This window comes from Amblyomma maculatum, chromosome 1 (genome assembly GCF_055883805.1).
Source record: "Amblyomma maculatum isolate TAMU_Amacu chromosome 1, ASM5588380v1, whole genome shotgun sequence".
Lineage (NCBI taxonomy): Eukaryota > Metazoa > Arthropoda > Arachnida > Ixodida > Ixodidae > Amblyomma > Amblyomma maculatum.
In genome coordinates, this window is record NC_139344.1 from 279,916,749 (window position 1) to 279,931,519 (window position 14,771).

The 14,771-nt window shown below is 44.3% G+C and overlaps 1 protein-coding gene across 9 annotated transcripts in view; it reads right to left on the reverse strand.

The window, feature by feature from the left end:
• Positions 1-14,771, reverse strand: part of hts (adducin 1-like protein hts) — a 128,580-nt gene that overhangs the window by 66,390 nt on the left and 47,419 nt on the right. For all 9 annotated transcript variants that reach the window (XM_084591432.1, XM_084591436.1, XM_084591435.1 and 6 more), the window contains 4 exons: positions 12,665-12,799; positions 12,182-12,280; positions 10,135-10,350; positions 5,979-6,109 (listed from right to left, as the gene is read on the reverse strand). In XM_084591432.1, coding sequence (XP_084447558.1) covers positions 5,979-6,109; positions 10,135-10,350; positions 12,182-12,280; positions 12,665-12,799 — 581 coding nt within the window. The remainder of the gene's footprint in view (positions 1-5,978; positions 6,110-10,134; positions 10,351-12,181; positions 12,281-12,664; positions 12,800-14,771) is intronic.

The window sequence follows — 14,771 nt, forward strand, 5'->3', positions numbered from 1 at the left end:
TGTCAGCACTTTCATATGAGATTACGGCTTCAAATGTTTGCTTTCTGACAGAGGGAATAAACACGAAATCGACATATTTAAAAATTCCAGTGAATTTCAGGTAGCTGTGAATTAGCGAACCATCGGGCGACTCGAAAAAACACAAAAGTGAAGCGCACGCTTCGTTATTTTATCGGCCGCGCTGGCAGGTATAAAACCTGAGCTGCGCGCTCTGGACGTGGACCGGTCGAAACTGGCTGTACGTGAGCATGTCACAACACACTAGTGGGATGTCATCTTTTCCTGCTTTTCTAGACGCCGCGGGTTTGGTAGCCGCTTGCTTTTGCAGCATGAAACACGCACCTCGGGCGCACTAGACAACCGTATTGCTCTCTGCACCAAGCACTACCATTTCGTAAGACTGTAAAAAGCAGTTTCGGTAATCATGCCCGTGTCTTAAACCAAATACACAATGGTAAATGTAACCTACGTACAAAATGTTTTAAAGAACGTATTTGCACAATAGCATTCGTTACACATGCATTGCTCCTTCTCCCGTGTCCTCCATCGCAGCATAAGTTTATCCTTCAAGTTCACAAGGCTCCATAGCGCGCAAAACAATTAATCTTGCTGTTTTAGGTGATAGCACATTCTGTGAGCTAGCTCCCAGTCAGAGGGACGTGCAGTAATGCTTTACATGATGCAAGTGACCCTTGTAAAGCCGATTAGGACTGCAAACGAACGGTCGCATACGCGCGTATACCTTGATTCCGTGCGCGTCTGACTGTGCGCTGGCTGCAGAAGGGCACGCAACAACATGCCGGCATCATTCCAAATAGAGCTTGGAGCTAACAGCGACTGCTGTGATGTTAAAAAATGAAACAATCGCTTGTGAGCATTCCAATGCACCTTTCGGTGCATGCACGGGTTCTACGAAGGCGCACGTTGACAGCGTACTCGATGGGAGGCACGGGCGGACTAAGCAAAACATGGCCGCCGCACATAGTTTGTTTCTTTCACTAGATGGCGCTAACTTTTGTAAAGCCTCTATTCTGATGTCTTTCTCTTTGTGGACAATGCTTCTTGCAGCACCAAAGTTCTCGTGCTCAAAGTTATTTTTTCTCTCCAAACTCCACACCCTACCTTCAACCAATAGACAAAGGCATTATGCACTCTGTCAAGTTGCTGTACAAAACAAGGTTGGTAGAACGCCTGTTGCTCGACGGGCAGCAAGACTGTACAATAGTAATTGATGCGAAGTTTGCTGTTCAGGTGTCTGGAATGGCCTGAGAAGTGAAGCTGTGAAAAACCTTTTCATACAAGCAGACTTTAAATGTGATGACATGATGTAAGAGGGCCCATATATGGATACTGTGGAAAGCTTCCTTGAAGATGAAGCTTGGGCGAGCCTCCAAGAGACTGTTGAGGTACTAGAATCCATTGAGGAATTTGTATCTGCAGATGCGGATCTTGTGTGCTTCCGAAGAGCTTACAGACTGCAATTCTCGAGCAAGTAAAAGGCACATGTGCCATAGAGGATGACTACAAGGACATTTCAGAGGAAAAGTGTCAACATCTGAGGGTGACGAGCATGTAAGAGTGCTTCGAAGGTATTAGAGCAACAGGAAGGCTTACAAAGGGAAGTGCTTTACTATCAAAATTTGGGAAGGTATACACTGTGCTCAGAAAAATAAATACTAGTATGAATAACTTTTTTAAGCCTTCCTGAACAATTCCTGATAATGTGTGTGAATGCATTTATATGCTGATGTGAAATAAACTGATCAACACAGTGCTTTTAGAATGTTTGGTTACAAGAGACATCTTTTTCGGGTCCCTTGAGTGTCTCTTGTAACGAGGTTTTACTGTACCCAGATTTTAATTAAAAAACTGTGTTTTCGCACTTTTGTGTTGTCCATATTAGTGCACATTTTGTTTCATTTTATTAGCAAACTTATTTACTTGAATTTGGGCGCGCACTTTTATAACAAATATTGGATATAACGAACAAATTTTCGCGCTACATACTACTTCGTTATAACGAGGTTCAACTGTATGAGCAAATTTTCACGGACTCAAGCTCGGGGTTTAATAATCAGCAGAACTGCGAGAGTTGATGTGGTGCGTTGTCGTTTAGTACCAGAGCTGCCAGGGTAGGGAGCTTTTCTACGAACATGGCACTGACAAAGCGTAAAACCCTATAACTCAAAAACAAAGTGGCAGATTTTGAGACCTAAAACAATTTACAGTAAGCAATCTAATGAAGAAACAAGCAAGTTAGGAATTTTGACAATGCCAATTTTAAAAATACAGGAGTGCCACAATGCAACTTGGATGTAACAGACATGCGGACCAGCAGTAGAGGGAAGGAACCCTCTGAACAATGACTTAAACCTGTATTGGTGGCTCCTGACACAATGAGTCATGAACATGCCCCTCAGAGGATCAGTATTTGCTGCACAGGTCGCTGGCTCCAGAGTAAAGGATAGGCGTGGCATCATGCATAGAAAAGTGGTAGTTGCAGTGCTATTCAGACTGAGACATTGAAAAAGTGGCTTCGCTCCCAAGACTATACTTGCTCACTAGAGATTAAAACATTCCATTTTGCTGAAGGTTTCAACTGACCCTTCAGCAAATGAGTTTTCAACACTTTTTTTTCTTCACTCTCGGCACTGCTTTTTGAATGTGCTCCAAAGACATGGTAGAGTGAAAGACCTGCTCCAAAATGGTGCAAATCTCCGACAGTGACAATGGAAACTAGCCCCGAACATTGAAGGCCAGGTGCCAATCAATCTTGTTTAGGTCATTAGCCTCATTCTGAATGAACAGTTATAATTTCCTAGTTATTAAATTCTTTTTTTTTTTCTTCACAGACGGTGGCCGATAGAAGGCCAAACATTTTGTAGAAAGTACAAAGAATCAAAGGGGACCCCAAGCACGCACCCTCACAATTACCCGCCCAGAAATTGTATACGCTTCTGCCACATGGAATCCTGCACAAGCATACCTCATAAACAACATTAAATCCCAGCAAAACTGTGCTGTTTGCCGTCCAACTAACTTGCAGAGCGTAACCAGCAGCTTAGGTGGATGGCGGGTTCGCTCAATGTTTGCTCGCCTATTTTTTCTGAACTAGATAGCTCATTCCCGTGCTGCTGCCCTAATAAATATATAATTCTACCAAAACTATCACGCTGCAAAGCGTTTTACTTATGATTGTACTTATGTGCGCGTTAGAAGAATAGTCTTCAAAAATATGGCACTATTGTTAACTTTTACCATAACTGAAAAATAAAGTAATGTTATTAAGAACTCGATTGAATACCACAGTACCTCGTAATGAAAGAAAAAAAAAATACAGGATAAAAAACAGTTATCGCCACTTGCATTCACCCATGAAATTGCCAGAAATATAGCAGCAGTTACCCTCAACCATGCGAACAAGCAGAAAAAGACTTTACAAGCATTGAGAAGGCTTTGGATCTTCCATAAGTTAAAATGCAATCTTGATAAAACTTGACGTTGGGGTACTTTATATTCAAATCGAACTTTTCCATCTTTTTTATATTTTTGAATTTTGGCCGATTTCAAAGTAATATGGAGAAACAACGGACAACTCTACAGCTTCAAACTTTTCCAGGAATAAAGAAGGCCTGGATAATAGAGAAAAAAAGTATCAGTGGCAACACTTCACGAGTCATGACAGAATGTAGGACTGAACATCGGCAGGACAGTGCTCATTTTTATATTTATTTTTACAATTTTAAACAATATTATACCGCGAAACGCTTTTAGTCCATAATATTTCTGATGTACAAAGAAATATTTAGAGGGATTTTCATAAAAATCGTTTTTTTTTTTTCAGTCGGAATCAAAGCTGCCCCTTTTTTGCTGTTTTTGAATTGAGGGCAAATTTGATGTGTTGTGGAGACCCCTCAGAGCAGCCTAGAGCTCCAAATTTTGTCTGAAATCAAGAACATAAGGTACATAATGAAGGCACAAAGTTTTAATGCAAGCAACTAAAGGCATCATATCAGTATGTAAGGCTGAAAATGGACATTTTTGAAGCGAGTCGATCCTGACGCAAAGCGAGATTTTTAACTAAAACAACAGCAAAAACTATAAAAAATAGTGGATGATAAAATTTTATTCCACAAGCAGCAAGTTTCCGAACTTGCAACTTTTTGAAATGGGAAAAATGACGTTTGTCACCTCTAGTGGTACGCTTTTTTCCTAAAAAACTATGCCGCATCATGCAGAACTAAGGTTCATTCCTTTGTATCAAGACATTTGCCTACCACATTAAAAAATTTACCTGCAAACAATGGTCACTGCACCTAGATTACCATTCATATCTGAGCACACCCATATACAGCCAACGACCAATTTTTCAGACACCCAATTTTTCGGACATGCTTTATTATTCAGACTTTTTCTCGGCCCCAGGATATACCTTATAAAGTCAATGTATTACACTGCTAAAAATTTCGAACACTCTAAGGAGGGCTATTCCATTTTTTTCGGACATTCCAAGCGTCAGCCGAGCCAACTGCCACACATTTTGAGCGGTGTCGCCACCATCTTGTTTGTTTACTTTTTCCTTCGATAGCCTCTAAACCAGTGCCGGCCTTCCGTGCCGCACCTCAGCTAAACTGACGCTGGATCGAGGTTATATTATTTGCCTAGCAGCTTCTGTTTCCGGGATAACGTCGCTGTCGTCGCTGCTCGCCGCCAGAGTGCTTTTTCTTCTTTCTTTTAGCGTGATCACTTCGACTGCCTGTTCCTCTGTGTGCCGTGTGTTTCACGTGCGCTGCTGAGCGTAGCGAGCAGGCCTAGCCATGGTCGTGCTGACGCTACTGTGGCTTGCATTTAATTGAATTGGCTTCAGTTCTTCAAGAAGCTGTTTCCAAATTTTATTAGTTTTTCTTTTCTTTTTCGTGCAACGCAGTAGCGGAAAGGCACTCAACGAAGTCGGTGTTGTGATCCAGTGGATGGTGGTTTTGGTGTGCCTCGACAGTGGGAAAACCTCGCCGATGCGTGGAAGTCTGTAGCACGCACAACGTTGTGCAATTGCTTCTGCCACGCAGGATTTGTGCTGAATGACGAGTCGACTGCCTTGGACGTGTCAGGCAGTGAGGAGCTCATTCACGACCTTTGCACTGCTGGTGTCGAAATTCCATCGGCCGTCTCGTTTTCAGAGTTCACAGACGTGGATCACGAGTTGGAACTGTGCGCTGGGCTCACAGATGCAGGAATTATTCACCAAGTGCTTGCAGAGTCTAAGAGCAACGACGACGATGATTTACCTGCAGCAGCGCAGTCGACGCAAGCTGAGCATGGTGCAGAAAAGCATTTATGACTTTTTATGACCTCAAAGTGAACAATAGGCAATAAATTGAGCTATGGTGCATGCACCTGTTTTTTCGGACTGCCCGATTTTTCGGACCTTTTCGTGGTCTGTTGAGAATCCGAAAAATCTGTCGTCGACTGTATATAAAATAAAGCAAGCATTGATTTACAACTTGTTTACATATTCAAGAGCGGTTTACAAATCGATTAGTTGAAGTTGAAAGAAGTGTCGCTCTTACAATACCCACAGCACTGCAGACCTTTGGAGGGTGAATAAAGTGCCCTCTGCTTCTGAACTTTGATGGTTTGATTTAGTTTGTGGAGTTTAACGTCCCAAACCGACTCAGACTATGAGAGAAGCCGTAGTGGACGGCTCTGGAAATTTCGACCACCCAGGGTTCTTTAACGAGCACTGACAGTGCACAGCACACAGGCGCATTGCTTTTAGCCTCCATCGAAAAGCGGCCGCCGGGATTTGATCCCGCATCCTTGGGCGCAAGAGCCAGGCTCCCTAACCACTGCACCACCAAATTCTGAAGTGACAGCAGTGGAACTAGGTCTCCACTACAGACGGTGTTAGACACCACTAAACATCCCACTGTCTGCAACTGGGTTTTCAGCACACACCAAGTATAAAATCATGTGTTTACCTCAGCCACTTGTCTTCTTCCAGGAACTGTGCAATCGAGCTAGCTGATGGGGGCACTTCCACATCTGTCTTGAGGCGAGGCTGCTCATTGCGCATCAGTGGCTGCCGATAGATGTAGCCTGTTCGGTGACCCTGAAAGAATAGATTACGGGATAATATGTTACACAGCTGCAATTTCGTCTAAATATCTCAACAGCATAGTTTCGCATCAAAAAAGCAGTGGACACCACTTCACAACGAGCAAACGCTGTAATAAAGATTACAATTTTCTCACCGCTATACCTGGAAGCCCATGTGATAAAATAGAGATAAGCTTGACTAGCGTGACACCATCTGCAGCGGAGCTAGCAGACGACAGGTGAGTGCTCTGGAATGCAGCAGCTAAGTGGTTGTATGAAAAAACCCACTCATATCGCGGTTAACACTGCAACAAACTTCAATATTGGCCAATAATCTTCACATTTTACTCGTTATTGACAGTCCTGTATAAAAGGGCTGGTTATGTATGTGAAAAAAAAAAAATAAATAAATAAATAAATAAAAAAATCACTACAGCGCTTTTCTACCATTAGCGGCCTAAATCTTTGCTCGCAGCAATGGTCGGCCGGTGCGGCCGGGTTGGCAGTTCCCCAGCATCTTCCAAGCATGGAAACAGCGGTCTTATGTCACCATCACAGTGGCACTCTCTGTACTTATATTGGCTGTCACTACCCGCTTGTATGTTAGCAACACACGGTTCGTTAGGAGGGCTACGTTCAGCTGTTATAGCATTTCTGTTGACCACTGCAGTGATGTGGTTTAGTATCGCGAAAGCAAAGAGTATGGACATTCTGATTGCCGTGGGCTTAATTTGCAGCAGCACTGGCTGCGACTAACACTTTTTATTCACGACAACCCAATAAACAAAATAAAAGCGAAAATGATGTTTTCCAAAAAGCCCTAGAGAGCTTTCATGCCTCCGGGCAGCAGTACAATTTTGTACCACGCATGAACCACTAAGTGCCATCTTTAAGAAATACTTGACTGGGGCTTTTACAATGCATTGCAGATATATATACCGCAGAACCCAAGTATATCGAACTCGAAGGGGATCGCGAAATAGTTTGATATATCGATAATTCGATATACAGAAATCTGCTTGGGACGGCACTTACGATGCGAAAAAACGATACCGTATTTGTCGCGTAATCAACTCACTCGCATAATGAACCCACCCTCCACTTTTACACTCGAGAATTTTGTGAAATTTTGAGCGTCATGGCCAGCTCGCTCACATGCAAGCGATTAAGCGGTCCCAGCGACGAGCGGCAGCGACAGAGCAAAAAATTGCAAACTTGTTGGAACTGGGTCCATATGCTGTTGGAGCCACCGCGGCAGCTCAAAACAAGGTTTCTGTATCGCCGCGGCAGAAATCGCCAGCGTTTTGGCATGCATGTCGCACTCCGTTTGGGTCGTCTCATCCGCAGCTCATTTCTTGGAAGCGTGCCAAGATGCTGCCCAGCGATGGGGAGCGAACTTGGCAGACTACCTGTGATGGCTTGATTGCACAAGCCTGGTTCGATTTATCAGGCTGCGCTTGGAGCGGGTGTAGTCCACTGCCATAAAATCATTGAAAAGCGTGGTACAGTAGCTGCAAATGCTGTTTGAAGCGAAAAATGCTAAAGCCGGTGTCATGATCACAGCTGACCGTGTGCTTTCGTTGGTTCATACATGCAAAGACTCCCGAAAAAAAAAAAAAAAAAAAAAAATCTGCTTCGTAACGCTATATCTTACTCTACGCAGCGCATACAGCACCACGATAAGAGTAGACGACTCACACACACAAATATATATATATATAGACCTGCTGCTTATTAACTTACGCAGGTGCCATAGCCACATCAGCCGCCGCGCGCAGAGGGTTCGCAACACACGCTGGAGAAAGCGTCCGACGTTCTGTCTGAAAACAGGCCGAGTTGGCTTGGCGCATGCATAGCGCGTGCTACTGCGAACGAAGACCGGGAAAGAGGAAGGAGAGAGATAGCTCGGCAAAAGAATGGGCACACCCTTGCGCTTTGCTCTATCAGGTTTTCCCCCCTCTCCTTCCCACTGGTTCTCTCTGGTTCATTCACGCACCTGGCTTGCAAACGTCACGTGCTGGTGCCACGTGCTGGTGCGCGGGAAACGATAACCGCAGATGTGCGCGCCTTTGGGAAATGGGCAAGGGCGCTGCCCTAGCCCAACTGTCCCCTCTCATTCCTTCCGCCGTGGCTTGAAAACGTCACGCGGCAAACGGCCGAGGGTGATGCGATCGTCTTTGGGAAAGACACACATTCCAGTGCGTGGTGCGGAGTTCGATATATCGAACGACCGGTGAAATTGAGTTCGATATATGACGCGGCTTTCCTATACTTTTACATGGGATATTCAAGGGGATATAACCAAAATTCGATATATCCGGGTTCGACCGTATAAACTGTATAAGCAGAATATTATTTTAGGATGATGCTTTTCTCCTACTACATCTGGCAACGCAAAAAATCGGGACACCTTTTATTTGCACCAATGGGGGGAGCTAAGCTTGAACAAACTTTCAGGTAGTGCCGAGTGGTTCTTTTTGCACAAGCCTTGCAGTAGCTGACATTGCTATTCAAGGAGATAAAGCAGTGCACCTGCACAAACACAAAGACACAGCGTTGGACAGGACAGAGCCCCTTGTACAAGAAATGAAGCGCAATACTAGACTGATGGGCCAGTTGCTAGACATTGGTAGCTCCAAAAGTCAAAGTTTTCTTCAAAGCAAGGAGCACAATTGTGGCCCTTCACCACCAGCAGATGTTGGAGGGCTGTGCAGTACACTAACGAGAGAAATTCAGTTCTAATTTGTTTCAAATCACCTTTGCTACTGCGAGACAGGCTGACGTCGCATCCAGGAATCGTGTCAAATGCAAAACATTCCTCGATGTCACGAAGCATGGAAATTCAAAAGTATAAGATCGCAAGAATGTCTGCAAATATGTCTTGTAAGCTTAAAATCTCATCTCTACTGAAGCCAGAGAACTGTAACCTTACACTATGCGCTACATACAGGTGGCCTAGCTAACCCTAAATATACACGCAAGCAACTGCAACAGCAAACATGAAATTTAACAAGCCACAATGACTGCGGCTTTTGCTTAGTGAAGGCCATCGCTTTGCAGCACAGTTAAAAAGTTTGTTCCATTGCTTCTGCCACCGGCGCACATTCTTTTCGTCCATGCTGAAGTATTGACGAGCTTGTTGGTTGGTTTGAAGTTTTCTCCCCCTCCAAAACTACCTTCCACTTAAAAGACTCAGTGTAATGGCATCGCTTGGTGGGCATCATTAGGCCGCGAACACGGGTGCTTCTTGAAGAAAGCAAAGGCACGACGAGTGTTGCTTACAGCCAGCGTTGTCACATTGTTCGGGAAAGCAAAATGGAGTCTGCAAACCTGCAAGCAGCTGAGAGAGTGAAGCCGGTGTGGCCACTAAATGGCGTTTGCATGTCTAGGGGTTGTAGGCGAATCGAATCCTCAAATTTACGCTGACCCTTGACTTTCGTAAACAATTTATTATAATTTTTTTTGCTGAGAAAAAGTACCGGCCTTCATTGGTGTAGATACGGTAGTTAGCCACACAAGGTTAACTCTCGTCACCAGGAAAACAGAAAAGTAAGAACAGGAAAGAGGAGTTGTGAGAAAGAGGATAGGAAAGTGAAAAATTAAGGGGGGGGAGGGGGGGATAAGAACAAGCGACCGTGATTCTCTCCTGGTTTGGTCCACCCGGAGGTGTCTATGGGAGTCAAAGTCTGTTGCCTTTGCTGAGGGGCCTTAAAGGCCCGAACACATGCCATCGGCTAAAACACCAGAATCCTATTTTCCCCAGACTGATAAGTAAGGGTGCTCAGGGCTTGCAGCATTGCACAGTACGCACTAGCAGGTGCCCCCTGCAAGGGCTTCTGTGCAATGAGACTTCCCAATCGTCATCTTATGGCAAAGACATGATGGTATGAGCATTCAGGCCAAGTGTAACTGCCTTTTCATATCCACTGAGAAATATAATGCGCTAGTGCATAGCTGACCTAACCCAATTTCCAATCATTGCATTTGTTACATGCACAAAATTTGCATTTCCAGTTTGCAGTAAGTTGGGGCTCTCACCGAATTGTCCAAGGTGCGCATGTGAGCCTCAAAGACAATGTCACAAGGGCGCCAGCGTTTAGGCTTCTCCTTGGGCTCTGCCTTTTCCTTGTCTTCATCACCACCAGGCACAGGCTCATCAGCCCCCTTCAGCCGTGCATGCTCCTCTCGCATACTGCGTTGTGCCTCTTCAGAAATAAGGTGCACATTATCGAAGCCAATGGGTGCCAGCTTCATCTGCAAAGAACATGGACAAACATCAGCATTACAATGAGAGCTCCATCATAATAATTAGTTCACAGGAAAGGAAAGGCACAGTATCTGTCACTTGTTCTGTGCGCACCTAAGCAGCGCCATAGAGGAAGGTTGCTTATGTTCTTTGAAAAGAACTTGGTGGTCTTGGTGCGCCCTCTTTTAGTAGGACGACGATCAGAATTTAGGAGTTTAGATGCCATAAAAAAAAGTATATTATTCGGCTGCGGTGCCAGCCACCCACCATGGAGCCCAACGAAGGGACAGGACAGGAACTGGCAAGTCCTGCCTACGCCAGCTGTACACCGCAACTATAACTTAATATGGCGTAACTCAGTGTAGCTAGCCACACTAGATAACCCTCGCCCCCTGGAAGTAGGAAGAAACGAAGAAGGTAAGAGAAGACAGGACAATTGTAAGAAAGAAAATAGGAAAGTGAAAGATGGAGGGGAGAACAGGAAAAGGCGCGAGTTTGTGATTATGATTAACTTTCATATATCAACAATAGTGCAGCTCCAAATAGCACAGCTCCACATGGCAGGTCTTTGGCAACAGCTACATTTTAATCAGAACCAAACAATATTGAGGGAAAGTGCCTTATTGATCCGTAAGAAATTACCTAATTAGGCACCAGTTATTTTTCTAAGTAATGAGAACTAATTGAGATATAGTGAAACAAATTGTATTTTTGAAAACAGCAGGAAGGAATACATATACACACCGAATTTCCCCCTAATAAAAAAAATGTTTTAAGACCAATGTCTCCCCTTAAAGGCCGGATTACAAGGAGCGTTTTTACCGCGTCAAGCCGGTGTTTTTTGCCCGACGTCGAAAAAAATGCGCGCCGCCGCCAATCTGGCCATGCCAGGTATTTGACGCGCGAATGGCGCGATGTCCTCTTGAACTGGAAGCTGCTGCGGATGCAAGCCAATAGGAGCGCGGAAAGCTGGCATTTCTGGTTTGAGCGGCCGCTGTCAATATGGCCGCCATGGCCGACGAGGTGTGTGGCAGTTTGGCTGCAGGAATGCGATTATCGTGAAAATAAACACCTAATCAAGCACAAAACGTTGCTTGTGTAAACAATGTGTAATATGTAAAAAGAAATGTGTAAAAGCAAATGTGTAAAAAAAAGGAAGAGAAACACGCTGCTGGTATCCCAGCGGGCCATCTGAGGTATCCATTCGTTCTAGCACGCCAAATCCTTGTCCGACCTATGTATGTTTTCTGCACTTAGCACAGTAGCGTTGGAATAAACCTTTTCGAGATTTTAACACAAAGGACAGCGTTGCTTCTCTCACATACCTCGCTCTGTGGTTATTTTCGCTGGCTGCTGCATTTGCTTTCGCATCGAGGGATCCATGGCGGCGCTCGCGCCGCTTCGTCGTTCTATGCATCTCGAGCTGGGTGTCGTGTCGGTGTGACTTTGTGATGCGCGAAAATCGTCGAAAAGAATGTTGCATGTATTCCGGGGTTAATGAAGTCATATCTCTCATTAATCAAATGTCGCCAATCATTTTGCATCGGAGTAATTTTAGCTAATAAATGCCAGGAATATACATTTAAAGAAAAACTAAGTGACAATAATGACCCGGCATGGTTTCAGCAAGCGCTTGGCTTTGCACACATTGTCAGGAATATCGAAGAAAATTGCATGTGCCTCCGTGGCCCTTTTCACAGTACACAGGAGCAGTGGTGCCTCTTTGGATAATTGTGATACTTTTCACGGTCCCAATGACTCTGAAGTAACAAGGTTTTACTGCATAAAATTACAAATTGTCAGCCCTATACTTCAAGCAACAATATTCCAATCACATACCTGTGTTTCGCAAGCCTCAATGGTTGAACAGAGGTTGGAGAAAGCATCCTCAACGGAGTCTCCACAAATCAGTACACCATGATTACGCAGAAACAGCACCTGTAATTAACAGGAAATAAAGGCAGGGCTACTTCTGCAGTTATTTTACTGCATGAAACTAATGTGGGCTATGTTACATTACCCTGAAACCAATATTGGCTAAAAGCTGTTCAGATGTTTATTCAGAGAACTACCATGCAAATGGAAAGCCTCTCTGAGCTGGAAAATATGCCAGTAGGAGGTGAAACGATTTCTTGTCGCTTAATAATTGAGTTCTCATAGCCCCACTGTCTGTAAATGCCCAGAGGATTTCCACGAGGCCAGCTAGCATTTGAGAATACGGTGCACTGTTCCTAGGAATGTACTTTGAACATGGGTCAACATCTCTATGATTACAGAGCAGTGCATCCTACAGAAACGATTGGGAATGTAGAAACCACACACCTTACTGTTGGGCCCCAAACTGCGAGCAATTTCAAGAGTGTCTGCACTGCTGCCTTTGTATTCATGGTAAGCAATCTCCCCAAGCAAGGCAGCATCTGGCGTGATAGGCAGGAGACCCTGTTTTAGTGATGACACCTGAAACATAACACGAGTGAACACAATGACTGTCATGTCAATACAGATAGAGCGGATAATGCAAAAACAGGCTACAGCTCCTGAAACCTGTGTACCTGCTTCTTATGCTTTGAAAATGCCAAGTAACTCACAAAGGACCTCATTTACTGAGTACGAGAGTTGCCTGTTTGTTTTCAGTGGCAAAGAAAAAAAGCCTTTCGTGCAGTTTGTTCCTGTAACAAAAAGTTCACCTGCAAGCCAATAGATATAACTGCAGATATATTAGCGTTTGTGGAGATTCATTATTCCCCTTGCCCGCAAGAGCCTGCGAATACCCTACTGATCTCTTTTGAGGCCAGCTGTCATCTTGTAAGGTCTTTGTTTGTTTGTATGTATGTATGTATGTATGTATGTATGTATGTATGTATGTATGTATGTATGTATGTATGTATGTAAGGTCTGCAACATACTACTGTAATGCTTAATTGCAGCTCCAACAGCCACAGACATGCGCAGATTGACCTAGGCAACGCTGCAAGCATATTATTCCGTTCGTGGACGCTCAAAGCTGCTGGGCATGGCTTGTATATGGCAGGGAGCCCACGATAAGGCTGGACGCAATGCTTCTGCATGTCACAGACGAGATTACTCTCTGCTGCGTTCTTCCGGTCACATGCAGGAATCCCCGACTTATTTGCAAGTTTAAAGGGTAGTCGAGTAAAAAATAGTGAAAGGGACTCAGAGACACATCATGAATGGTTTTTCCTGCCATGTGCTGCACTGTCGCTGGTGGTTTTGCTAATACTTTCCTGTCACTTCCACTGTTCCATCACAGTTAAGTTTACTGGCACATACACAATCGCTGCTATCGTGCACCAAACACAAGGTAAGATGGTTTTCTTGTGGCTAAATGTTGCAATAAGCTTGTTTGACTTAAAACATTGGCTTTTTTCAGAAATGTAACAACTTTGAAAAATTTGAAAGTGCTTGCTCGTCTAAAAGCATAACTGGAAGAAATGGGATGTGGTGACTGTAAAATATTTTTTCTCCAGTTCTTGGAGCTTTGCGCATGTGATTAAAATATTAAAAACTGAAGTCCATCCCTACACGTTTCACATGCAGGTTTGTCTTAAAATCTCGCAGTGTCCCCTTTGAAGTCTGCTTTCCCTCGAAGCCGCCGCAGTAGTTACTCGATCACAAAACGACGCCAAACAGAATTTTCGGACATGCTTGATTATTCGGACTTTTTTCTGGCCCCAAGACATACCTTATAAAATCAATGTATTACGCTGCTCAAAATTTCGGACACTCTAAGAACGGCTATTCGATTTTTCGGACATTCCAAGAGTCAGCCGGGCCAACTGCCCCACATTTTGAGCGGTATCGCCGCCATATTGTTTGTTTACTTTTTCCTTTGATAGCCTCGAAACCGGTGCCGGCCTTGCGTGCCGTTCCTCAGCTAAATTGACGCTGGATCGAGGCTATATTATTTTTCTAGCAGCTTCCGTTTTCGGTACAACATCACTTCCGTAGCTCCTTGCTGCCGAAGCCGAAGTGCTTTTTTTCTTTTTTTATAGTGATCGCTTCGACTGCCTGTTCCTCTGTGTTTGCCATGCTTTTCACGTGCATTGCAGAGCGTACTCAGTAGGCCTAGCCGTGGTCGTGCTGATGAGAGAACTACGTTCTGTCTCTACTGTGGCTCGCATTTAATCGAATCGGCTTCAGTTCTTCAAGAAGCTGTTCCCAAATTTTGTGGGGTTTTCGTTGTTTTTATTTATTTATTTATTTATTTATTTATTTTATTTTTTTTTTTTTTGCGTGCAACGCGGCAGCGAGAAGGCATTCAACGGAGTCAGTGTTGTGATCCAGTGGTTGGTGGTTGTGGTATACCTCGACAGTGAGAAAACCTACTTTGTCGATTTGCTTGGAGCACTTAGTACGCTCGCCGATGCGTGGAAGTCTGTAGCACCCACAACGCTGCGCAATTGCTTCC